Raw genomic sequence first — 25,996 nt, forward strand, 5'->3', positions numbered from 1 at the left:
GATGAGCACTAAGGCTCCCTTGGGAAGGGGGCGAAAGCGAGGGCCCCCGAAGTCGCTTGACCAATGTGTCAGGGATGTGTCGTCATGTCCTCACCTGGCCAATGCTAACCCCTACGCCCTAGCCATTCATTCTCACTGACCCCTCGCGCCACTGTGCCCCATCCTACCTGTGACTGCGGCCAAGCAAACAGGAGGGCCGTGAGGGAGGCAATTTCTCCTGCCTGTTGGAAAAGGTTCCGTCTCCCTGGCACACGGCCCAAGGTGTTGGCAGGGACTGTCCTAACGTGGCAGGTCGGGGAGTTCTGGGGACGTGGATGGGGCGGGGTGATGAGGGAAGGGTGGGGTTGAGGGGGCTCTCCAGGGGTGGGGCTCCCCGGGGGGTAGGGTGTGGGCACAGGCCGGGGTGGGGACCCAGGGCAGAGCGGGTTGTTGGCTCTGCCTGGGTAAATAACATGGGCTCACAGCACACACGTGTGTTTGCACAGAAGGACTTGAAATAATTCCAAGCCTGCCCTCTGTCCCCCTCAATCCCGGCCCCCCCATCCCTGCCCACCCCACCCCAAACTTTCCTTCCTTGTCACTTAAAGGAACTTGAAAGGGAGACTTGAAATGAAAGGGAACACCTTTCTTTCTTGCTGGCATTCTCTGTGCCACAGGAAGAGCAGAGCTGCCAAGTCAGGTTGGGCAGGTTGGGTACTGCACAAGGGTAAGGGACAAGGGGGAGCTGAAGTTCCACTTGGGCTCCGCTCACCAAGCCGCACTGCCCAGAGAGGAAAGGGCATTATTTTCTGAGTTGCATGCAGCTGCACTAGCTGCAGCCCTAGTTATAGAAGCCTGAACCTTCCAAACGGGGCTCTTTCTCTATCCCACCTGCACATTGTGGCCAAGCAGGTCTACAGGGCTTCTAGTAAAGCCTCCCCCTCATGCTGGCCAGGTGCCTTCAAAGCCAGTTCTCAAACTTGAACCCCCATCACAATCAAAGGGCCTGTTGAGACTCATTGCTGGGAATTCCCTGGCAATCCAGTGGTGAGGACTCTGAACTTCCACTGTAGCGGGTACAGGTTCAATCCCTGGTCAAGGAACTAAGTTTCCACAAGCATGAGGCATGGCCAGAAAAAAAGAAAAGAAATGCCTTGCTGGGCCTTCCTCCCCACCCCTGAGCTTCTGATTCAGTAGCTCTGATGTGGGCCTGAAAATACGAGTTCCTCATGAGTGGTGCTGATGCTGTGGATGCGGGCACATTTTGAGAACACTGTATAAAGTATAAATACCCCCAAGAAAGGACACATATGAACTTGCCCTTATCAGGTTTATCTGCTCCTTTCTACCTTTGAGGATGACCCACTGTGTTACAGGGAGCATGTATTTGTTGGTCATCTCCTACATCTGTCCTGATGTATTCTTGACTCTCAAGTCACGGAAGTATCCCAGGGACCCCAGTTCTTTGCTGTGCCTACACATTGCAGGTCCCCTGCCTCACCCAAACCTCCAATATGGGGCTCAGAGGAAAGGGTCCGGGGGCAGCAGAGCCTGGGGACCGATGGGGAGGGAGGCCTCTGGGTCTTTGCGTTGAGGCCAAACAGTGCCCCCTGGGTGGCCTTGGGGGGCCGGGGGGGAGTGGGCTTGCTGAGGGCCTCATTTGTCCCCTTGGGCCTTGGCCTTCTCTCCAGCCCCTGCAGCCGTGAGGAAACTGGGGTGTGTGGGTCCACAGAAACGTGCATGTGGGCACCTCCCACCTGGGGAGCTGCGAGGTCCTCCAAGGTGTGAGGGGAGAGGAGAGGGCCCCGGGAGCTGGGAGAGGCCGCGGCAGCATCTTTCAGGTGGGGTGGGTAGCAGGAGCCTGGCCCTGAGTGGGGGTGTTGCTGGGTGGCCACCTCAGCAACATTGGGCTGAGAGTTTATCCATACTCCCGGCACAACTTGGGGCTTCCCTGGTGGCCCAGTGGTAAAGAATACGCCTGCAATGCAGGAGACCAGGGTTCGATCTCTGGGTCAAGAATTCGCCGGTATTCTTGCCTAGAGAATCCCATGGACAGAGGAGCCGGGCGGGCTACAGTCCATGGGGTCACAAAGAGTCAGACTAAGCTCACAAAAGCGGCCCTGTGTGAGGGGCAGTGGGCCGCCTGCCTGACCTGGGAGGGGCTTCTCCCTGCCACACCCTCACTTGCTCGTCTGTCTTCACCTGGCCCATGGGAGATCATGGTGACCTTTTCCCTTCCCTACCCTCTTCAAGGGCAGAACAAAAACAAACAAGTTTTGTCCCAGCAGAAAAGATTAGGAATCTGCCTGCAGTGCAGAAGACTAAGGTTCGATTCCTGGGCTGGGAAGATCCCCTGGAGAAGGAAATGGCAACCCACTCCAGTATCCTTGCCTGGAGAATCCCATGGACAGAGGAGCCTGGCGGGCTACAGTCCATGGGATTGCAAAGAGTCAGACACGACTTAGCAACCAAACCACCACCACCACCACAGAAGGAGCTTCATCGATGGGACAGCAGACTGGGATCTGGGTGGGGGGCTGGCCACCTTGTCCAGGCCCCAGTTTGCTCATCTGCCAAATGGAACTAATTGGGCCTTCCTTTGTGAGGACCAAATGTGATCGAGCACTTCAGGAGATTGTTTTAAACAGGTTACTTGTGTAAAAATACACTGCTCCCAGCACCCCGACTTCCTTGGGGAGCGAGGGAGCCGCCTGTTTGCAGCTCTGCACGTCCCGTCCCAGCCACAGGGCCCATCTGCCCAGCCCTGTCTTAGCTGCCCAGTGACCCGGAAGCCCCGGCTCTCTCCCAGGCCCGGCCGCTGCCCACTGGGCTCCTCATCTCCATAACCAGCTTAGCGGCCCCCACGGGGACAGGGAAGCAACCGGGGCCTGACTCTCCCTCCTGTTCTGTTTCTGTAGACACAGCCGCCAGCCCGAGCAGCATGGGCAGCGCCAGCCCAGGCCTGAGCCCCGGGCCGCCCGGCCGCCTCCTGCTGCCCCCGGACAGCGCGCTGCGGACAGGCCTGGAGAAGGCGGCCGCAGGGGGCACGGGGCCCGAGCGGCGGGACTGGAGCCCCAGCCCGCCTGCCACCCCCGAGCAGGGCCTGCCCACCTTCTACCTCTCCTACTTTGACATGCTGTACCCCGAGGATAGCAGCTGGGCGGCCAAGGGCCCCGGGGCCAGCGCGCGGGAGGAGCCGCCCGACGAGCCAGAGCAATGCCCGGTCATTGACAGCCAAGCCCCGGGGGGCAGCCTGGACCTGGCCCCGGGCGGGCTGACCCTGGAGGAGCATTCGCTGGAGCAGGTGCAGTCCATGGTGGTGGGCGAGGTGCTCAAGGACATCGAGACGGCCTGCAAGCTGCTCAACATCACGGCAGGTGAGCCCCTCCTCTGCCAGCGGCGGCCACCGGGAGGGACGAGGGTGCCGCCTGGCACACCATGGTCATCCCCAGAGATGCTGGTGCTCTTCCGCGTGCAGCCAGTCCCTAACGCAGCAGCGGCGAGCCTGGGAGCCAAGGTTCTCAGCCTCTCTGCGCCCCGGCCGTGCCAGCCTGGTGTCCCCACGTGGCAGGCACCGGGTGAATGAATACGAGCTCTGCGCCATCTGGCCCACCTCCTGCTCTCACACGTCAGTGCACAGTCCCTGGCCTGTTCTGCTCCAGACTCTCCTGCCTCTTTGCCTTCCCCACAACACTCACACCCCAGGACCTTTGCACTTGCTAGTTCCTCATCACAGAGTGTTCTTCCCTCAAATATCTACTTGGCTAACCCCTCACCTCCTTCAGGCCTTGACTCAAATGGTGCCACCTCAATGAGGCCTTTCCTGACCCTTCTACTGAAACTGCTGCCCTCCTGTTCTTCCAACCTGCTCTATTTCTCTCGTGGTTCCTACCGTCTGATTTGCTGCATGTTTATCTTGTTCCCCGACTGTCTCCCTCACTGGAAGGTACATGCCCTGAGGGCAGGGATTTTCACTTATTTCGTTCACTGCTACGTCACTAGCTCCTGCTTCCCCTGTGGCTCAGCGGTAAAGAATCTGCCTACCAATTCAGGAGACGCCAGTTCCATCTCTGGGTCGGGAAGATCCCCCGGAGGAGGGCAAGGCAACCCCACTCCAGTATTCTTGCCTGGAGAATCCCCATGGACAGAGGAGCCTGACAGGTTACAGTCCATGGGGTTGCACACACATCCCCAGCTCCTGGGATGGTACCTGGTACTTAATAGATGCTCAACACAGTCACCTAATATGCCCTTATCCCTTATATGAGGGATTCAGCGTGGACACAGCAGAAAGGCTCCTCTGCTCATGAAGCTGACATTACAGTGACGATACAGATCATAGATAAATAGATCAATGTGTCTCTGGTCCGGTGGGGGTGAGGGCTCTGAGGAGGAGAGCCATCAGGAGGTGAGGCGTGTGTGTGTCCGGGGCCTGGAGGGTGTGGTTGCGGAGCTGATGCTGCCGGTTGAGGGGCTGCTGGGGCCCCTACCGGTCCCGCCGGCGCCTCTCCAGCTTTGGGAGCGTCTGATGCATCTCTTTGGCCTTCGAGGTGTCTGAGCCTCCCACACAGGAGAGGTCCTCAGGCCCGACTCCTGCTCCCCAGAGTCCTCTGGGCCCAGACCCTGCCCCCCAGTAGTCTCAGCTGGGGCCCCCCTTGAGGCAGCCCCTGCCCAGGGTCCCCTCCCCCAGTGGCCCAATGCCACAGCCAGCCCGCACCCCGGAGGCCTTCCCACGGTGCCCCCGCTCCTGCCCCGGGCTGGGGAGGGCCCTGCCCTGTGAACAATAGGGACAGAAACAAATGGCTTTGACCCTGGGGAGGAAAATGGGTTTATTAGGTAGGGGCAGGTCGTCTGCAGGTCACCCCCTGAGAGCCTGACGTTCACTTGGAGGCCCCATTGTGTCGGAGCCCGCAGCTGGGTTCACCCCAGGGCGGCTCCCCAGGGAGAAGACTGGAGCCCAGCCAGGGACGCCCCCCTGGGCCTCGGTCCCGTGAGCACCCCCTGCCCTGCCCTTTGCCCACAGAGCATGTGTGCTGAGCGGCGCCCTGATGGCCAGCCCTTCGTCGGGTGCTGGACGTGGGGAGGGAGCCCCCTCTGTGTCTTGTTTCCTCCTCGGCGGCGGGTGGGGCCGATCCCTGGTTGGGTTTTTCTCTGGTCCTTTGAGGGTTTTGGGCAGGCGAGAGGAATCTGGGAAAGGAAGAAGCTGGGGTGTCTCTGGTATCGTGTCACTGTCCCCTCCAGCGCTGGGCTCCCCAAAGGGCCCTTTGGAGGGGCTGGGGGGGCGTGGGAGGAGCTGAGGTCCAGGTGAGATGGAGGTGCAGAAGCTCCAGGCTCCCCTGCCCTGAGCCATGTTTGCTTTCAGGGCCCTGGATCCTTCCCCTCATCTCCTCTCTTCTTGGGTACCCACCTCCAAAAAAACCCTCAAGCCTCTGTCTGGCCTGGAGGCTGTTCCGGGAGAACATAGATTCCCACAGGGGCTCCATCAGGGCAGAGGGGACCCCCCCGGGGCAGTGCCTTCAAGCAGAGTCCGGGGCTGAAAGAGTGTCTCCCGCTCAGACCCCGTGGACTGGAGCCCCGGCAACGTGCAGAAGTGGCTCCTGTGGACGGAACACCAGTACCGATTGCCCCCCGTGGGCAAGGCCTTCCAGGAGCTGGGGGGCAAGGAGCTGTGTGCCATGTCGGAGGAGCAGTTCCGCCAGCGTTCGCCCCTTGGCGGGGACGTGCTGCACGCCCATCTGGACATCTGGAAATCAGGTCAGTGGAGCACCGCCCCCGCCCCACCCCCAGGCTCCAAGCCCAGGCCGTCAGGGGAGAAGTTAGGCCAGGATGCCTGCCCGCGGGTTACGGGGGAAGCAGCCCCTTATGCCCACCTGGGTTCCGTTCTGAATCCCGGCCCCACGGACCGCTGCCTCCCTGGATCCTGGGTGAGCCCTCCAGCCCCGGCTGTCTGCCTACCCTGATCAAGGCCGCAGAACCTAGGACAGAGCACGCGGCAAGTTCAAAGTATACGGTAGACTGTGAGGACGCAGGACATTGGATCCTCCCAAGTCCTCCTTCCTAGTCCTTGTAAAAATTTTGTGTTTGTTTTGTGTTGTACATCATTAAAGCAGAAATAAGGCAATAAATGTACAGAATTTTTTTCAAAAACAAACTGTTGTGAACCACAGTATACCTTGGGGGGTACCGCTCCCACTTCCCTCCCCTGACCCCCAATCCCCCTCCCTCGAGGCAACCACTGTTGCCCGTTTCTTGGGTACCTTGCCAAGGAAGTCTATGCATATACAAGCAAGAGTAAGTGTGACTTCTACCCTTTCCTAACACAACTAGGATGAGTATCACGCTGTTTTGTACTGGACAGTGTGTCTTGGACCTTGTTCACCTTCGTTGTTTGTACAGCGCACCTATTTTTAATCTTTTTTTTTTTTTTTTGCGTGACTACATGGCTTTTGGGATCTCAATTCCGCATCCAGGGATTGAACCCAGGCCCTTGGCAGCAAAAGCACAGAGCTCTAACCACTGGACTGCCAGGGAATTCCCTTTTTAAAATTTATTTGTTTTTATTAATTTTTGTTGTTGTTGTTGCCCTAGGTTGTCACTGCTGCCAGTGGGCTTTCTCTCGTTGTGGCGAGTGGGGCTACTCTTCGTTGCAGGGCACGGGCTCGAGGGCGCGCAGGCTCAGTAGCTGTGATACACGAGCTCAGCTGCCCTGCAGCACGTGGGATCTTCCCAAACCAGGGATCAAACCTGTGTCCCCTGCTCCCTGAGTCACGGCCCTGCCCCTTGGGGCCCAGGATGAATGAGGGGACAGGTCCCACTCTCATGGTCCGATCAGAGACCAGTGTCCAGCCCCCAGCCCAGGCCTCTTGCCAGGGGCTGGCAAGAGCAGTGGGCAGTGCCAGGCTGAGAGCCGGGTGGTGGCATGGGCAGAAGGCGGCTGCCTCCGCCTCCCACTGCTTTTTCAGGGGAAGGAGGCAGGTGGGGAGCTGGAGGGGGTGGAGGGGTGCGGGGAGCTTGGCAGCCGGAGGGCAGGGCGTGTTTTTGTTATGCTGGATTCTGAGAGGGATGCTGTGCAGACCTCATCACCACTCATCTGTGCAAGACCTGTGAGGGGGAGTCCCAGGCCTGTTTCACAGGTGACCAGCACGGCTCAACATGCGCTCTCCTCTCTGAACCAGGGGCCACATGCCGAAGGCCCCTCTCAGCTGCCAAATCCTAAACTTTCTTCCAGGAAGCAGCTCTGTAAGCAGCTTGTCTCCCAGATTGGCAGGAGGAAGAGAGACACTGGGGTGGGGGGGGGAGGTGGGCTTCTGTGACCCCACAGTTCCACCCAAACACCCTCCTCCTCCTTTGGGGGGGCGTCTCTCTGGGGTCCCAACTTCCTCTCCTTGCCCCGCAGCTGCCTGGATGAAAGAGAGGACGTCCCCAGGGGCGATTCACTTCTGCGGTGAGTCGGGCAGGGCAGGGAGGCGGGCGGCCAGTGCTCCGGGTCTGGGGGGGCGACGGGGTGGCGGCCACTGAAGACCAGGGCTCCCCACTCACCACCACCTCCTGGCCTCCCAGCCTCGACCGGCGAGGAGAGCTGGACGGACAACGAGGTGGATTCGTCCTGCTCCGGGCAGCCCATCCACCTCTGGCAGTTTCTCAAGGAGCTGCTGCTGAAGCCGCACAGCTACGGCCGCTTCATCCGGTGGCTCAACAAGGAGAAAGGTGAGTGGTGCTGGGGGCAGGATGGGGGGCTGCGAGGCAGGGGGTGGGAGCTGTGGTCCTGCCAGGCGCTGGGCAGGGGGCTGCAACGCCCCCACCTTTGTCTTGAATACCACACACTCTCACTGGACCAGCCCGGGATCTGTGCAATCTGTGTCCACACCTGTCCCCCACCAGGCTCTGCCTGCTGAGGGTCCCCAGCGGCCACGTGCCAGGCACATAGCAGGGCCGTACAACTCTGATGAGAACGGGACATAGTCTCTACGTTAAAACATCAGAGCTGCACTGACGAAGCCAGTGGTGTCCCGAGAGAAATACAGAGCAAACCACACAGGCGGTGTTAGATGTTCAAGTAGCCACAGTTTAAAATGCTTGAAAACAGGTACATTTAATTTTAGTAATACATCTATCTAATCCAATATTATACATTCTTCTAATCTCAACATATAATTGCTGCAAAATTATTAATGAGATGCTTTACTAAGTCTTTCAAATCTGGTGTGTATTTCATGCTTACACTGCATCTCAGTTCAGACTGGCTACTTTTCAAGGACTCACGGCCACAGGTGGCTAGTGGTGACTGCCCTGGACAGCACAGGGCTGGATGGTGTGCGGGTGTGTGTTTTGGAAAAGGTCCAGAGCCAATAAACCTGGGTTCTAGGTCCCATTCTGCCGTTAGTAGCTATGGATACCTGGACTCCAGTCTTTGGGAAGCACACTAGATTCATTATCCAACAAACCTTCATTGAGCACTTCCTCTGGTTCCACACTTGCTCAGCCAATGTTTATGGAGGATTATAGTGTCCTGGAGCTGTGGGGAGGATTCAGCGACACCCCATCCTCTAGGGACCTACAGTCTGGAAGGAAAACCAGCAGTGAAATGAGCTGGTGTGCGGAACGCATCTGGCTGTGATGGGACCAGCTGTACCCAGGTTGAGGACCTCAGAGAGGAGCAACTCTGGGGCTGCGTGTGGAGCTCAGGAAGGAAAAGGGCTTAGGAGGGGTGGGGAAGTTCCTGCACGAGCTGTGGTGATCTCATGTGTGGATCTGAGACAGAGTGAGCCGGTCCCCCAGGGAGACCATCCCACGATAGAGGACAGGGAGATCAGGGAAGGCGGGGTGATCTGGGATGCCTGCCCGGAGAGAGTGTGCTGACCTGGGTTTTGCCAGGTGATTCAGACAGAGGACTGGGGATATTAGTGAGTAATAGCCCCTCCCCCCGGGCTCTGCTCCAAGGACTTTCTGTACTCACCAAGACAGTGGTCACCACAAACCCCTCTAACTGACCAGAAAAAGGGGGTCTCAGCTTCCAAAGCTGGAAAACAGCCGAGCCAGGATTCCAACACAGGTGGGCTTGATTCCAAACCCACTCTTTCCACCGTCTCTTACCAGTTCATCCTGCCAGAAAGGGCTGTGTGGGCCGAGGTGGCTTCGAACCCCACAGAGGTCTTACAGGCTGGGGAACTGCACAGGTGACCTTGCAAAACTAGCCGTGTCCTCAGCCTGGAGCCCCCCACGGGGCTTCAGTGCGGGGTGTTTAGGAGCTGGCGCTGGCAAGGGCCAGGCCTTCAAGGCCCAGAGTCACCCACCGCAGGCTCACCCTGCACCCAGGAGGTCTGTGAGTCCACAGTAGGATCCCCCACTTCCCGGGCCCTGGGCTACACCTCCCCACATGTTGATTTAACCCTCAGCACAGCCCTGGGAGACGGTCTTGTGGCCCCACAGCCTGGCCTGGCCCCGGGGCGACCCCGCCTCTTCTGACTCTGCGAGGCTGATCTGCTGGTCTTGGTCTCTCTCCCTCCTGCTCTGCTGGCTTTCCCTGGGCCCCCCACTGCCCCAGGCATCTTCAAAATCGAGGACTCCGCGCAGGTGGCCCGGCTGTGGGGCATCCGCAAGAACCGCCCTGCCATGAATTACGACAAGCTGAGCCGCTCCATCCGCCAGTATTACAAGAAGGGCATCATCCGCAAGCCCGACATCTCCCAGCGTCTGGTCTACCAGTTCGTGCACCCCATCTGAGCACGGCTGCCGGGTCCCGGGCCTGAAAGGTGCCCTCGCCAGACCTCCCTCCTGCCTGCCCTGCCTCGGCCAGACCCAGAGCTGGGAAAGAGGGCAGTCTGCTGGCATCCAGAGTTCAAGGTCAGGGAGGGGATGGCCCGCCACTCCCAGAGATGTCAGTGAGCTCTCTGGGAAGAGAGTCCCAGGGTGGGGGGGTGCTTCCCCCTCAGGCCTGACTGCTCCACGGCCAGCCCATCGGAGGACAGAGGGAGGCAGGGCTGTCCCCCCGCTCCATTGCAGCCTCTGACCCCAGGCGCTCCGGAGCAGAGCCAACGGAACGGCAGTGACTTGGCCAAGCCACTTGCCCTCCAGTGCCCTCAGCTGCCCGGCCAGCACTGCGCCTGGCATGGTGCCAGGAGACATCTGGACCCCCGAGCTGGGAAGCCAGGGGTGCCCTGGGGACGGATAATAAAGATCCTAAGGAACTGATGTGGTCCCAGTGAGCCAGAAGCACAGCCTGGAAGCCACCCATACTCAAGTCATTGTGGTTACAGGGGTGGTCAAGGGAGGCTTCCTGGGGAAGGCGGCATTGAGCGGAGCCTAACAGGAAAGGGACAGCTGATGGGTGGAAGCAGTGGGAGAAAGGCAGGGAGTCCTCAAGGCCCATGCGGGGCTGGAGGGGCCCTCGTCTCCCCTGACCTGGTGTGGGCTGGAAGCGGGGGCTGGAAGGGCTGAGGAGGGTCTCCCACGGGACTGGAGAGGTGGTGGCATCCTTCTGTCCTCGTGCTCTGTCGGGGGTCAGGACGTCCCCCTGGAGGGGCTGAGGGCTGCCCTTCCTGCAAGGGGACCCACAACCTGGCCGCTGCTGGGCCAACCTGGGGGCTCTGGCACGGGCAGCCGTGCCGTGGGAGAGGGGGGCCTTCAGCCCTCCTCGGGGGACGCCGGCCCTGCAGTGAACGGGGGAAGAGAGGCTGGCTTGGGGGCAGTCCCTCTCTTGAGGCCTCAGGGGTACTGAAGCTGTGAGCCCTGTGAGCGGGGTGTCAGCGGCCAGAGCTCATGGTGGGAGGGGGGTGGGTCTGAGTGTGGGTTTGTGAGCTGGAGGAGATGGAACCCTCTCTCCTGGGCAAAGGCACTCAGCTTCTTCACACCCCGCTTCACGTTTATTCATCCAGCTTGGGTGTCCTGGGGCCGACTGCTTTTTTGCCGTTTGTTGTTGTTCAGATGCTCAGTCGTGTCTGACTCTTTGTGACCCCATGGACTGCAGCACGCCAGGCTTCCCTGACCTCCACCATCTCCCAGAGCTTGCTCAAACTCATGTCCTTGAGTCAGTGATGCCATCCAACCATCTCATCTTCTGTCATCCCCTTCTCCTGCCTTCAATCTTGCCCAGCATCAGGATCTTTACCAATGAGTCAGCTCTTCACATCAGGTGGCCAAAGTACTGGAGCTTCAGCTTAAGCATCAATCCTTCCAATGAATATTCAGGGCTGATTTCCTTGAGGATGGACTGGTTGGATCTCCTCAGTCCAAGGAACTCTCAACAGAAACTGTGAAGTTACCCCACCCCGCAACTTTGCAGCTGAGGAAACTGAGGCTCAGAGCAGTTGAGCACTCGCTCACAGTCACACGGCCGATCGGTGGCAGAACCAGGGACCGAACCCGCAAGCACAGGGCCCTCTCTGCCCCTCCTTGCCTCCGCCCCTCCAGCGCTCTGACCTCTGCAAGGCTTAGCCTCCCAGGAGTCAGGACGGGGAGCCAGCCCACAGCACCCAGCCCAGCGAGGGTTAAATGCTGCCCTGCACTGCACCTTGTGCCCTCAGCAATTTATTGTCTCCGGAAGAACATTTGCTCCTGGCAGTGAGCAAACAGCACCTTGGCATGTCAGCTGGGACTGCACCTGAGGAGGCGGGGGTGGGGGGCCTGCCCCAGGCTGCTGCCTCTCTGGGCCCCTGCTGTCTGCCCACCCCTGGGGAGGGGGCGGGCTGGGACCCTGGCCAGAACCCAGGTCAGCTTTGCTGAACTGGTTTTGTCTCCAGCCTCCGCCCCCACCGGAGTCCCTGGAGCCACCTGCTCTCAGGTCCCTAGCAGGGCCTGGAGCGCCTCCGATCGCAGGCTGGGGCTGGAGGCAGGGGGGGACGTGGATCAGGGCGAGGAGTGGAGAGCTGGAGCTGCTCCAGAATGGCACCCGGCGCTGCAGGGGGGCGGGGGGGCCGCTCCCTGCTGGGTGGATCTGCCACGAGGCACAGACGTCCCTGGCAGGCACACACCCATCCGGTGACACCCCGTGTGCTGGCAGCAAGCTCCAGAAGCCTTCTCCTCCTGCACACACACTGCCCGTGAGAGCCCCAGCTAGCCTAGGTCCTCCTCCCTGACCGTCTTCAGGGGAGCCCGCCTCCAGGGCTCCGCATGGAACAGGCTGTCCAAATGAGATGAGGTCAGCTTGTGCCTTTATTTGAAGAGTCCTCTGTTCAACTCAAACCAGGGGTGTATCCCTGGAGGTGGGTCTGGGGATGAAGAATATGGGGGAGAAGCAGATAATGTCCCCAGGTCAAATGAGCATGCCCTGAGGCTGGGGAAAGCAGTGGGGGGCGACGGGCCTGTAGCATATTTGCCTTGAATGATGGTTTTGTGTTGGGACCTTGACAGGCTGTCGGGGCCAGAAGGGCCTCAGAGAGACAGCTAACCAGACGGGGGTAAGGCCCAGAGTGGTGACCGGGACACGGTGAACCGACGGCAGGACTGGGACTCGACCTGGGACTCCTGCCTGACCCAGAGGGGATCTGGATGGAGTGGGGGAGGCCGGGCCTGGCGCTGAAGCTGGGACAGAGTTAGGAGCCCAGAGCCGCAGTCCGGTCCCCGGAGGAGTCCCACACAGAAATGCTATCCGAGGTCAGGCAGGAAGGTGTGGCATGACCTGATATCACACCACAGGGAGCCTGGGACTGTGGACAGCCACGAGCCACAGGCCTCCCGAGTCACTTTTAGAATTTCACTTCAAAAATTGAACCTACTTGGGAGTCAAATTCACCCTTGAACCCGAAGTTCGGGACCCCAGATGCCCCAGCTCTCCTAGTCAGTGCTCATCACCAGGTGCCCAAGACCCTAAAGGCCACAGTCTTGGTGCCTCAGAGAGCATCCAGGATGAGCTTCTGTGCATGGATGGGCCCCGGGGCCCCCCACCCTTGGTGGTCCCTCAGGATAGCACCCTGGGGCACCGTCTCCCCAACGGACTCCAACTTAGAGGACTCACAAGAGCCGGAGTCACACACAAAACTCAAGAGGACACGCGTCCAGCCAGGTTGACACAGTTCTGGATTTTATCCACAGTTGTACAATCACAACTTATATATATATATATCTGCATTTATACACCTTTAAATTACACAATCATGTACAAAACAGGTGCGTTGCTGAGACCACAGCACTTCTCGGAGTTTCACAAGTGTTGGACTAATGGAGTCAGGAAGCCTGGGGTGGCGGGTGGCAGGGCAGCCCTGGCTCCTTGCAGAGCCGGGCCACGGAAACGGGGCTTCACTGGGGACAGAACACAGTACTCACCGCCGAGCCCCGAGCCCCGCGGGGAGGCCCACGCAGCATCAAGGGGGTGGGCGAGGGGGGGGAGAGGCTACAAGAGGTGGTGGGTGCGGGCACCCACGCTCGGTGTTGAGTGCCCAACGCCAGCACGTGGGGCTCAGGGGGACTTCGGGTGGGAGACCCTCCTTCCCTGGGGTCCTGAGGGGCCTGGGGATAAGAGAGCTGGGTCCCCCGTGGGCCCGTGGAGGTGGTTGCTCAGAAGGAAACGGGTTTCGAGTCTCCGCCCTGGAGCTGGCAGCTGGAGTGTGGAGGGGGACCGGCCTGGGGCCCAGCCAGGGCCACAGCCCCACCCGGGCACCGGGAAGCCGCGGGCAGGGAGAGGCAGCCCAGGCCCCAGGGTGCAAATGGGCGGGCTTCCTGCCTTGCGAGGACAGAGGCCCCCTACCCCAATTCCTGCCTGGGGGAGAAGCTGAAGAGGCTTCAGTTGGGGGGTTTGGAGGCCTGAGGGCTTCTGGAATCCTGCTTCAGGCCCTCAGGGGCCTGGGTCACACCTCAGGCTGCAGCAGACAGGGACGAGAACGGGGTGCTGGAAGGGGGAGGTCTGCAGGGCCCTGGGGTCCTCAAACCCCCAGAGTCCCTTGGCCCCGAGGGAGGCCCGCCCCAGCGCCTCTGCCAGGGTCTTCTGTGCCCACAGGACTAGGTACAGGACCTGGAGGCTGGGGTCTGGGACCTCCTGAGTGGGCTCTGGGCAAACGCAGCAGGGAGCAAAAGAAGACCCAGGGTGGCAGAGGGGCCGGGGATTACGCTTTCGTCACCTGGAGGCCGGGGCGGCCAAGCGCCGCCAGGGCAGAGCACGCCGGGTGTCCGCAGGCCCGAGGCTCAGCGGGAACATCAGCCGGGAGCAGCGACCTCACCTGCTGCTGCAGGGAGTCTCAGGGCCTCAGAGACTCCGCTTCTGTCGTTCCCCCTCCTGGGGGTCCTGGCCTGCCCGGGGCGGCTTCCCATTCTATGGGCGAGGCTGGTTGGGCCCTGGTACGAACACCCAGTAGTCCTGCACGGCCTCCTGTCACCCACCTCAGGAGACACTGCTGCTCTCGGAAGACATTCGGCCCCCTCCCGCCCATGGGGGTCCTCTCACTGAGACCCAGGCTTGCAGAGATGGGGGCCGCCAGCGGGAGGGGCTGCGAGGGGCCAGGGCTGGAGTTGGGGGATGGATGAGGGAGAAAGACCCCGTGATGGTGCTGCTCCGGAGGCCAGGGCCCCCGCAGACCCAAGGCCCTCCCCGCCGGCCGCAGGCTTTCCCGCCTGGTCCTCCGCGGAGTCTCCCTGGGCAGGCCAGAGCAGGGGCACGGAGGAGGGAGGAGGCGAGGCCAGTTTAGCCTGATGGATTTACAGTTTTCAGCGGACTTGGAGGGAGAGAGAGAGAGAGAGAGAGGGTGGGAGGGAGGGCAAGATGCCCTCCTCCCCAGGAAACGGGAGGAGGCTGCTACTGTTGCTGGCTTTGCCCTGGGCTTTGGGGCCCCCTCCCCGCTGCCTGAGAGCGGGATGGGGCCTCTGCTAGTGACTGGAGTGGGGGTCTGGCTCTGAGGAAGAGACTGGGCCCAACCTGTCGACAGCTGGAAAAGGGCCCCAGTGGGGTCCTAGCCCCTCCCCTGAGCGCAATCCTATTCACCCCTCCTCCTACACCAGTGACACTGCCCGCAACTCCAGCTAACCCCTCTTCTTGTCTTGGGGAGTCTAGGGACCCCGAAAACCTCTGTGGGAGAAGACGGGGGTGACCATGCCTCCTCCAGCCCCACCAGTCCTCAGGGACGAGGCTAGGGGAAGGGCACTCCCCCAGGCAGAGTGGAAGACTAAAGGGGTGGCCCCCTTCTTGGGGGTCTTCAGAGGAGGCCTCTGAGAGTAGGTGGTGGGAGGGGAGCAGGGTGGTGCAGGAGACAGAGGGCAAGAAAACCAGGCCGGGAGACCGGGGGCAGGCGCTGGCAGCCTGGGGTCAGGGTGGGAGTGGGGGTGGGGCACCGAGGATGGAAGGGTCCAGGAGACACCCCTCTGGGCGCAGGAGACTCTTTGGTGGGATCTGAAGAGCAGATGTGATGATGTCGCTGTCGGGCTAAGTCCTAAACCCTCACCTGCCCTGGGGCCATCACCCGAAGTCCCACCACCCTGGCCTCCAGGCGTCCCTGCAAATGCTCCGTCTCTTTATATTTTTTGTTTTGTTCTGTTTTGACTTTTAAAAAAATAAAAGCTTGATCGGAAAATATGTCTGGAACTCTATGGCGGGGAGTGGGTGCGGGGGCGGGAGGCTGCAGGGAGGGGGGCGGCGGGTGAGGAGCTGGGGGGCAGGGCCGCTAGACGGCCTCCACGTAGTTGGCGGGGTAGAGGCCCAGCTGCCCACTGTCCAGCCGCCCGCGGCACCAACCCTGCTCGTCCTCCTCGCCCAGCTTGGTGAGCTCGTCTCCTAGGGAGGGAGAGGACACAGAGAAGCTGATTGACCGGAGCCGGAGAGGGACCGCCGCCCCCACCTGCCCACCTGCCCCGGAAGCCCTCTGATTAGGCTGGGCCCACCCCAACGCCCCCTCCCCGCATTGTTGCCGAGCGCCCGCCCCGGGGACCAGCCCCACCCACACCTCGACACCCAGCCACCAGCTAACCTGGGTCTCAGCTCCACCCGGAGGCCCAGGCCGCGCCTCCTGCTTCATTTCCCTGGTCGATCCCTCCCCCTGCCCTCCCCACCCAGTCCGCGTTCCAGCCCTCCCCCCACCCTCTTCTGAGGTCCAGATCCCACCCCTTGCCATCCTTAGAGCCCGCCCCGGCTCGCCAGTCCAGGTCTTGTCCCGGGGCACGGGTCACCCCCAGGTCTTGGCTCCGCCCATTGGGCATGCCTAGGTCCTGTCCCCGGGGCACGGGTCACCCCCAGGTCCTGTCCCAGGGGGCACGGGTCACCCCCAGGTCCTGTCCCCCGGAGGGCATGGGTCACCCCCAGGTCCTGTCCCCAGGGCACGGGTCATCCCCAGGTCCTGTCCCCCGGGGGGCATGGGTCATCCCCAGGTCCTGTCCCCCGGGGGGCATGGGTCACCCCCAGGTCCTGTCCCCAGGGCACGGGTCACCCCCAGGTCCTGTCCCCCTGAGGGCACGGGTCACCCCCGGGTCTTGTCCCTGGGGCACGGGGCATCCCCAGGTCTTGTCCCTGGAGCACGGGTCACCCCCAGGTCCTGTCCCCCGGGGGGCACGGGTCACCCCCAGGTCTTGTCCCCCGGGGGGCACGGGTCACCCCCAGGTCCTGTCCCCCGGGGGGCATGGGTCACCCCCAGGTCCTGTCCCCAGGGCATGGGTCACCCCCGGGTCTTGTCCCTGGGGCATGGGGCATCCCCGGGTCTTGTCCCTGGAGCACGGGTCACCCCCAGGTCCTGTCCCCAGGGGGCACGGGTCACCCCCATGTCCTGTCCCCAGGGCATGGGTCACCCCCAGGTCTTGTCCGTCGGGGGGCACGGGTCACCCCCAGGTCCTGTCCCCAGGGCACGGGTCACCCCCGGGTCTTGTCCCTGGGGCATGGGGCATCCCCAGGTCTTGTCCCTGGAGCATGGGGCACCCCCAGGTCTCGGCCCCGCCCACCGGGCACGCCCCCTCACCGGCCTTGAAGCTGAGCTCGTCCTGCTCCTGGCCGTCGTAGTCGTAGAGCGCCCGCACACGCACTCCCTTGGCATCCTCGTCGAAGGGGTTGGAGCCTCCGTTGGCCTCATTGCCACCAAATGGGTTCCCGCTCTCATCGTCCGACCACTCGGTGGCGTAAGTCTGGCCCCTGTCGTAGCTGCTAACACTGAGGCGCAGGAGAGGACCAGGCCTGAGCGCCCCCTCACCTGGTCCCCAGGGCTACCCCCTCCCAACTAGGGCCTGACCCCAAATCCCGCGGAGCAGGCCTTGTAGGAGGGAGCCCTCACTGACGGTTCTTTAAACACACGGGAAGCAGGACTACTAGCATCACTCAGCCCTTGAGTGAGGGGGTGCTGAAGGAGACCCCAGAGAACATCTGACCCCCCATCTGAGAGGGGCAGTACAACCCAGTGACTAACAGTGAGGATTCTAGTAGGAGGAGCATCATGTTGTTAATTAATGTGCCACACAATAAATCAACACTGCTGTATGTTATCCATGAATGTTAAGACATAAATACTGAGCTCTCACCACCAGGAAAACAATTCTTTTCTAATTTCGCAACCTTGAATCTACAGGAGATGATGGATATTTTACTCAATTTATGGTGGTAATCATTCCTGTCTGTAAGTCATGATGTCTAGAAGTCACATCATGATTCTGTACACCTTAAACTTAGTGCCATATGTCAATCATCTCTCATTAAAACTAGAAGAAAAAAAAAGAAAGAGATGAGTCCAAGTTCATTTTTAGTTACTAAGTCATGCCCAACTCTTTTGTGACACCATGTACTATGGCCCACCAGCTTCCTCTGTCCATGGGATTTCCCAGGCAAGAATACTGGAGTGGGTTGCTATTTCCTTCTCCAGGGGATCTTCCCCACTCAGGGACTGAACCTGAAGTCCTGCATTAGCAGGTGGGTTCTTTACCACTGAGCCACCAGAGAAGCCCTATATATATATGTATGTGTTTAATGAGTGAGGATTCTGGAGCCAGACCTCTTGGGCAACATATCTTGGCTCTGAGGCTTACTAAACCAGCTGTGTGACCTTGGGCAAGTCACTTACCCTCTCCGGGTATCGGTTTCTCTATTTGTAAAATGGGGATATTGACATACTCCTCAGAGTGCTGGGAGACTTTAGTGAGATAATTTACGGCAAATGCTTAGCACAGCGCCTCACACACGGTAGGTGCTCTCACAGACTGGCTACCACTGTCTCTGAGAGGAGCACTAGGTTGTCCTGATTAAAACCATTTCTTGTCTCCTAAGGTAAAACTCAGTGGCCCCCAGTGTGGGGGTCCCCCAGGCCCCCAGGAGGCTCCCTAGGAGGCACTCACCTGCCACGGTCCCCAGCCTGAGACGTGGACTCCACCACGCCAGCAGCATTGGTCAGCGCTGCCCCCTCTGCCTTCTTAGGCTGTTTTTCCTTCTTGGCGGCGGTGTGAGGGAGGTCTGGGTTCCACTCCTGAGGGGGGCACCAGGGGAGCAGTCAGGCTGGGGGGCTGCCCCCCGAAGCGCCTTCCAGCGGTTTTGGATCCCTCTACCCCATCCCCACACATCCTCACCTCAAACTGGGGCCAGTTCATGGGCATGCCAGGGCCGCTGGTACTGCGGAACCATCTGAGGTCGTCCTGGGCATCAGCACCCCGGATGGCCTGCTCCAGCTCCCGGTACACTTGGATGTAGCTGTGCGCGGGAGAGACGGGGCGGTTCAGGGCAAGATGCACCCCAGCTTTGGTGAGGGCCGAAGCCCATCCAGAGGACCAGGTGCTGGCAGCCAGGAATCAGGTGGCTTTCGAAGCGCAATCTCTGAATGGGCAGCTCCAGGCAAGCCCTGTGGCACCCTTCTCCATCCCCATCTTAGTCGCTCACCCATCCATCCAAGCACCTGTCCTGAGGATCTGGCGTGCGTCAGCACTCACCCAGGCAGCCACCGGCCCCTGCGGCCCTGCCCTCCCCTTCCTGCCACTGGAACGAGGGCCTGGGAAGCCCTGCTGCCCCGGCCTCCGCCCCACCACCCCCAGCTACCTGCTGCTCTCGGCCAGGTTGAGATGACGTTTGATGTCCAGCAGCACCTCCTTGAGGAAGACCAGCCGCTTTTCCTCAAACTGCTGGCACTGCTCAAACACCTGCTCCATGCCCTCCATGTACTGGGGCGTGGTCTTGCCCACGTCGTCCAGCACCTTCTCATACTTCTCCTGCGTCTACGGGCACCAAGGCAAAGCGGGAGTGAGACCCAGGCCTGCAGCTCCCCGCTGCCACCCCCTCCACGGCGCCCCGAGACCCCGGCCCAGCCAGCACCTTCTGCACATCCTGCTTGCACTTGTCCACTTTGTCCTGCAGCTTCTTCTGCTGCTCGGGTGTGACTGACTGCTCCGTCTTGCTGTTCATCTCCCGGGTCACGGCCAGCTTCTCCTCTTTGCAGGCCAGATGGTAGGCCTTCTTGGCTGCCTCTAGCTGTGGGGAGGGAGGTGAGGGGGCAGGGCGCCTACTCGCACGCAGGAGTCAACGAGATCACTGTCCACCCGTCGCTCCTGCCCACTCCGCCGGGAGCTGCGTGCATACGCCCTTAAAAGGCAGAAGTGGTGCAGGCCCCGGCTCCAGGTATTCGGGGGCAGTGCCCACCCACCTGCGCGTATGACCCTGCACTGCTGGGCCCATCTGTGCATGCATCCTCCTGGCAGACAGTGCTGCTCCCCGTGGGCACAATCCCAGGGGGTAGCGCTCTGCCCACGGCATCTGCAGATGCCCTCTCTTGGTTCAGTCTGCCCCCTGAGCCCTGCCACCCGGCCTCGCCCCCTCCGTGGCAGCCGCCTGCCCACCAGGCACCTCCTTCATCTTCTTGGCCCAGGGCTTCTGGGCCTTGCGGAAGCCATCCTCAGCCTCCTTGGTCTCCTTGAAGCCGCCCATGATCTGCTTGTGGTAGGCATCCTTTTGCCAGTTCTTGACCTTCTCCAGGTCCTCATTCAGCAGGCTGTTCTTCACCTCCTGGTGCAGCTCGCTCACCTTGTCGGCCTCCGTCATTATGGCACCCCAGGCCCGCTCCAAGCTCCCATACTGTGGGCCTGGGGAAACAGCCGGGGGGCCACCAGGTCCTCGTCACCCCCTGCCCAGAGGCCCCCCTTCACGCCTCCTTTCTCTGAGGCTTTCCCCATACTTCCCATGGCAGCAGGAACACCCTCCTCTGCTCTCCCGATAATTTTATCCATCCTCCAGAACAGCCCAAGAACAGCCACCACCTCCAGGAAGCCTTCTCTGAATACTCTATCCTCACATAGCTCGGCCAGCAGCCCTTATGAATTCTTCTTATATGTAGCATCTGCCTCTGGGCCTGCTCCCTGTCTCCTGCATTAGCTTGTGAGCCCCACGGGGGACAACCTGGACCCCATGAGTTTTCACAGGCCAGCTCTTGGTGCTCCAGGAATGTAGACGGAAATGTAAAAGTGAAGAATGAACTGGTGACGTAACAGGAAGCCACTGGACCCAGACAACCCACCGGATCTGGACCAGGGCAAACAACAGCTACCATAACATTTGTATGTGGGCCACATTAAATGCCCTGAATTTGACAGTTGAGCTATGATTACATAAACAAATGTCCTTATTCTTCAGCAATACGGTGAAGGATTTAGGGTGATGGGGCATGTCTCCAACTTAAATGGCTCAGAAAAGACATGCCTATAAATAAAGAGGGTGTGAGAAAACAAACCTGATAAAATATGAGTTGGTGAGTCCGGGTGAAAGGTAGGTAATTCTCTGTACTATTCTAGAAGTTTTTCTCTAAGCTTACATTATTGCAAAATAAAAAGTTTTGTAAATTCCCTAGTGGCCTCCTGATTAGGATTCCAGGCTTTCACTGCCTGGTGGACCTGGGGTTCAATCCCTGATCAAGGAACTGAGATCCTGCAAGCCTCGTGGCGCAACCAAAAAAAAAAAAGTCTTTTTCCCCCCCAATCCAATCCAAAATTGCAGAAAGTGGAGTTGATCAGGGACAGGGAGACCTGGGTAGTTTGGGAGGGGAAGAGTGCGCAGGAGGGGCCGGCACCCGCAAAGACCTAGTGATGGGAGGTTGCAGGAGCATCCAGGGGCGCGGTGCTCCCGGGACTGGGCAGTGGAGGGCTGGTTAGCGCCTGGGTGTGCACCCGGGCCGGGCACGGAGGAGAGAGGGGGCACCTTTCTCAAGGAGCTGGCGCCAGCGCTTGGCCCAGTCGGTGAGCTGCTGTGCATAGGCTTTCTCGATCTTGGCGCGCTCCTGCACGCAGCTCATCAGGTCGTTGCACAGCCGGTGCCCATCATCGATGCGCTTCACAGTCCGCTTGTAGTTCCCCACCTGGCGGTGGAGCAGCGAGCATGACTCCCGCCGGCCCCCCCGCACCCCCCGCCCGGCCGCCCGCCCTCCCTGGCCGCTGCATCCTGCAGGAGGCGCCCCGCCAGGCCTCTCGGGCCGCCCCGCTCTAACGCTCTGGGAGTCCGAGCCCTCCCGCTTTGGGAGGCTCGGACACCCCGCCTCACACCCCACCGTCTGGACTCTCTCCGTCCCGCTTTAAACAGAATTTCCTGGCTGTCACCAAGTGCAGAAGAATATTTATAATTTGGACTTGGACTCAGATGAATTATTCATTCTGTTCTTGCCGTGCTAAATCTATTATATTTATATAGAGTCATATAAGCATTGAGTTGAGCTGCAGCTTCTTGACATAATATTATGTTTTGTAGACATCTCATTAAACACTTATTAATTTAGGTTTGGCAGTTTGCGGCGCTTTGGGGTTTGGAAGCCAATGGAAAATGCCTTTCTGGGTCTCAAATATTTTGGGAGGCTCCAGCAATGCTGGCTTGCCTCCACCTCTTGGTTGTGGGGTCCCCAGGGCAGTTGGCACCAGTGCCCCGCCCGTTGCCCATGGCACAGGGTTGGGGGGGCACAGCTGTGAAACCCCAGGAAGCTGTAAAGTGCAGCACCTGCCCTTATGAACTCCTTGCGGACAGGAGTCTGAGCCAGGGCCCCCAGGGCAGGGTCAGGAGGGCCCTGCTCCACACTGAATTCTACAGGGTCTCTGCAGGGTCAGCGGTGGTCTGCAGGAACCACTTCATGGCAACCACCACCTGCTGAACATGGAGGGCTCCCGAGGGGCCCCAAGGGCTAAGGGGCAAGGGCTGAGGTTGTGGGTGGCTGGGAGCCTGGGTCTCCACGCAGCCAGGCTGCCGGGTGCCTGGGAGCCTCGGAGCACCTAAGACTCACCTCCCAGAAGCTGTCAGTGGTCTCCTCCGGAGCTAGCGAGGCCTCGTCGTAAGAGCCAGACATGGTGCGGCAGTGGTGCGGCGGACAGGTGGGCAGTGGCGGTCAGCGCGCGGGCTGCTCACGCGCTAGGAGGGCAGGAGAGAGACCCCTGGAGGTGAGGGAAGCGTCCCAGGTGCCCCATTCCAGGCCCAGGGCCCTAACGGGCTATGGGGACTCCACAGGCATGAGCCTTGAGTTGGCTGGGGGCTTCCCGTCTACAGACCAGCTCCTCGTCCCCAGGGTAACCCTAATATCCATCTGGTGGCACCCCTCGTGCCCACCCCACAGCTGTTCCTCCACGAGCCCTTCACTCCATATCCTTCCCATCCTCCCCTTCCCCCAAGTCTGTCCTCCAGATCCAGTGTGGGCACCTCCTCTAAGAAGACTGCCTCCTCTCCCCACCAGAACCATGCTGTCCCCAGCTGGTTTTATGCTCCTGGACTCTTAGAGATAAAACCTCGGGCCACATAATTGCATATTTGCTTTATATAAATCTGCGGTTTGCTTCATAGACACACACAGCCCCTCAAAGCCAGAAACCACATTTATTTTTGTGCATGTCCTGCACCCCCTCCCCAGGACTGCACACCATGTTAGGGTCCCCTGGGGCTCAAGTGAACCCCAGAAGGCTTCTCAATCTGCCCCCTTGGAACTGCCCACCTGGCAGAGCTGAATCCTTGCACCAGGCCCAACAGACCCACCTCAGCTCCTCCTCCCCGCCCTGCCTTGCCATCCCCAATCAATGCAGAACCCCTGGTCTCAGCCCCTAGAATCTCCCTGAAGCCCCACCCGGTGCCTGGACCCAAGCCCATCGGGAAGCTGGCAGCAGGCCACCTCCCGCCTCGTGCCCAGGCTCAGCGCCTCCTCAGTCCTCTGAGCTGAGGGGTTCCTGGAAATGCCCTTCTGGCTGCCCTGGTGCCCAGTCTCAAAGCCTCCATTAGCCACTTACGTGTCTGCTGAGAGTCCTGGACATGGGGCTTCGGGCCCACAGGTCAGGCCACTGCAATCTGTGCAGACACTGGGGTGGCTCCGTGTGCCCTGGATCTGTCGGCAGGCATCACGGCTCTCCAATCTAGGCCGTGTGTTGCCCCCGGGCTGGGCCAGGCGCTGCCCGACTCCCACCCCCACCCAGCCCTCACTGCCACCTCTAACAAGCATGGCTCAGTAGTCAGGAGACAGGACACAGAGAGCCAGGGTCTTCAAAGGGGCAGTGAGTCCAGGACGGGCCTGACCCTCAAATGAAGCAGGACCCTCTGATCCTTGACCCCCATGTCCTCAGCCTGCCTTCTGTCTGTGGAAAAACTTCAGTCAATGAATCAGTTTAATCAGAGAAATGAGAAAATGCAGAACCAAGACTGCAAGTCTACAAGACTAAGCAAGTCCAACAAGACTAAATAATAATCGTTTAGGCTTTAAGCAAAGTCAAAGTTGTATAGCTCCCCCTCAAGGGCTATAGATGACACTCTGAGCCATATCCTGTGAGCTTTCTTATAGACACTCAGTGCAGCCATGACCTAAGCTGCCGCAATTCCAAGAGCTGGCCTCGAAGAAATGGGAATAACCTGACCCTGCTACTGAAGATTAACTGTACTTAAAACAATCAAGATGACACTGATCAGACCACCACATGACCAACTTCAAGATGACTGTCGGAGCTGCCTGTGTTGTTTCTGCAAGCAGCCCCCTCCTTGCACCTATAAAAGCTCTTCCCCACTGATTGTCGGGGTGAGGAGTCAGCCTTTGGATAGGAGTCTGCCCTCCCTGCCAGTCTGCTGGCTCTGAAATATGGCAACCTTTCCTTTCCACCAACCTTGCCTCTTTACTGTCTTAAGAGCAGCAAGCGATCAGACCCCTATGTTTGACAGCAGTTTTTGGCACCCACTGTGGGGCCGCTGCACTCACAGTGCCTGGCTCCTGGGGGGTCCTCCCATGACCACACACTGGGGCGGCTATGAGGAGCCCACTGCTTGTGGCCAGCTGGCCCCAGGAGGTGGGTTTGGGGGGACGTTCCTAGCAGCTGCCGAAACCATTTGTTTCGGGGATCTGCCCTATTTCTCCCCAGCTCGGCACTGGCTGCCAATGTACGTTTTTCCTTGGTGGAACGGAAACAGGCATCTAGACCAGCTGACAGGCTCCAAGACTGAGTGAGTCCACCAGTATGCACCCAGGCAAACTTCTCTTTTCAGCTCGACGTGCTATTTGGACATTTTGCCAATTGGTTCTGACATGTGTCTGAAGCTGAGGACAATTTGTGTTGGGAAAGTATTTATTTGGGACTCCATGCCATCCTCTTGGAAGATTTGTGACAGTTCTGTCTTCTGGTGTGTGAGTGCATATTCCATACGTGTGAACAGAAAAGTTTTAGCAATGAGGTCACTAAAAGAAAAAGATAAAGTTTTTTTGTTCATTTTAATTTGTACTTTTAGGAAAAAGATAAATTGTTTGGCCACACCATGTGGCATGTGGGATCCCAGTTCCCCAATGAGGAATCAAACCTGTGCCCCCTGTAGTGGAAGCACAGAGTCTCAACCATTGGATCACCAGTAAAGTCTCAGAATTGTTCAAGAGATGGGAATACCAGACCACCTTACCTGCCTTCTGTGAAACCTGTATGCAGGTCAAGAAGCAATATTTAGAACCAGACATGCAACAACAGACTGGTTCCAATTTGGAAAAGGAGTATGTCAAGGCTATATATTGTCACCCTGCTTATTTAGCTTATATGCAGAGTACATCATGAGAAGTGCCAGGCTGGATGAAGCACAAGCTGGAATCAAGATTGCCATGAGAAATATTAATAATCTCAGACATGCAGATGACACCACCCTTATGGCAGAAAGTGAAGAACTAAAGAGTCTCTTGATGAAAGTGAAAGAGGAGAGTGAAAAAGTTGGCTTAAAACTCAACATTCAGAAAATGAAGATCATGGCATCCAGTCCCATTACTTCATGGCAAATAGATGGGAAAAAAATGGAAACAGTGGCAGACTATTTTCTTGGGCTCCAAAATCACTCCAGATGGTGACTGCAGCCATGAAATTAAAAGACGCTTCACGGAAGAAAAGCTATGACCAACCTAGACAGCATATTAAAAAGCAGAGACATTACTTTGCTGACAAAGGTCCCTCTAATCAAAGCTATCGTTTTTCTAGTAGTCATGTATGGATGTGAGAGTTAGACCATAAAGAAAGCTGAGTGCTGAAGATTTGATGCTTTTGAACTGTGGTGTTGGAGAAGACTTGAGAGGCCCTTTGACTGCAAGGAGATCAAACCCGTCAATCCTAAAGGAAATCAGTCCTGAATATTCATTGGAAGTATGGATGCTGAAGCCAAAACTCCAATCCTTTGGCCACCTGATGCGAAGAACTGACTCCTTGGAAAAGACCCTGATGCGGGAAAAGACTGAAGGAGGGAGGAGAAGGGGATGACAGAGGATGAGATGGTTGGATGGCATCACTGACTCGATGGACATGAGTTTGAGCAGGATCTGGGAGTTGGTGATGGACAGGGAGGCCTGGCATGCTGCGGTTCATGGGGTCACAGAGAGTGAGACTGGGAGTCAGACTGAGAGACTGAACTGAACTGAAAGTCTCAAAGATAATTTTTTAAATAATATATGACAATAGTATTCTTTAGACTCTGGAGAAAATTGGTTGAGATGAAACTCTTCTGAAATTCCAAAAGAATTTTGAAATTCTTCTTGTTCTTTTTGCATATGTAGTTAGAAAAAGCTAGCTTGGTAGAATACTGTTTTCAGAATTCTGACAAAATTCTGAGAGACCAAAAATAAGCCTTAGAGAAAACTTGAAGTTAAGTCTCATCATGTCCTTGAAATACAAAGTCCACTTTGCC

At 58.8% G+C, this 25,996-nt stretch overlaps 2 protein-coding genes across 6 annotated transcripts in view; one reads left to right on the plus strand and one right to left on the minus strand.

Annotated features, from left to right (window-relative positions):
- Window positions 1-386: 386 nt before the first annotated feature.
- SPDEF (SAM pointed domain containing ETS transcription factor) lies at window positions 387-15,473 on the plus strand. The gene is made up of 5 exons (XM_070456582.1): window positions 387-3,356; window positions 5,536-5,733; window positions 7,376-7,423; window positions 7,540-7,686; window positions 9,524-15,473. The coding sequence occupies exons 1-5, from the start codon at window positions 2,921-2,923 to the stop codon at window positions 9,700-9,702; spliced, it is 1,008 nt and encodes a 335-aa protein (XP_070312683.1). The 5' UTR covers window positions 387-2,920; the 3' UTR covers window positions 9,703-15,473.
- PACSIN1 (protein kinase C and casein kinase substrate in neurons 1) overlaps window positions 12,976-25,996 on the minus strand; it is a 64,543-nt gene continuing 51,522 nt past the window's right edge. For all 5 annotated transcript variants that reach the window (XM_070456581.1, XM_070456576.1, XM_070456579.1 and 2 more), the window contains 9 exons: window positions 22,107-22,231; window positions 21,041-21,197; window positions 19,697-19,932; window positions 19,169-19,324; window positions 18,896-19,071; window positions 18,433-18,553; window positions 18,205-18,332; window positions 16,845-17,032; window positions 12,976-15,673 (listed from right to left, as the gene is read on the minus strand). In XM_070456581.1, coding sequence (XP_070312682.1) covers window positions 15,564-15,673; window positions 16,845-17,032; window positions 18,205-18,332; window positions 18,433-18,553; window positions 18,896-19,071; window positions 19,169-19,324; window positions 19,697-19,932; window positions 21,041-21,197; window positions 22,107-22,169 — 1,335 coding nt within the window. In that variant the 5' untranslated portion in view covers window positions 22,170-22,231 and the 3' untranslated portion in view covers window positions 12,976-15,563. The remainder of the gene's footprint in view (window positions 15,674-16,844; window positions 17,033-18,204; window positions 18,333-18,432; window positions 18,554-18,895; window positions 19,072-19,168; window positions 19,325-19,696; window positions 19,933-21,040; window positions 21,198-22,106; window positions 22,232-25,996) is intronic.

Source organism: Odocoileus virginianus, chromosome 27 (genome assembly GCF_023699985.2).
Source record: "Odocoileus virginianus isolate 20LAN1187 ecotype Illinois chromosome 27, Ovbor_1.2, whole genome shotgun sequence".
NCBI lineage: Eukaryota > Metazoa > Chordata > Mammalia > Artiodactyla > Cervidae > Odocoileus > Odocoileus virginianus.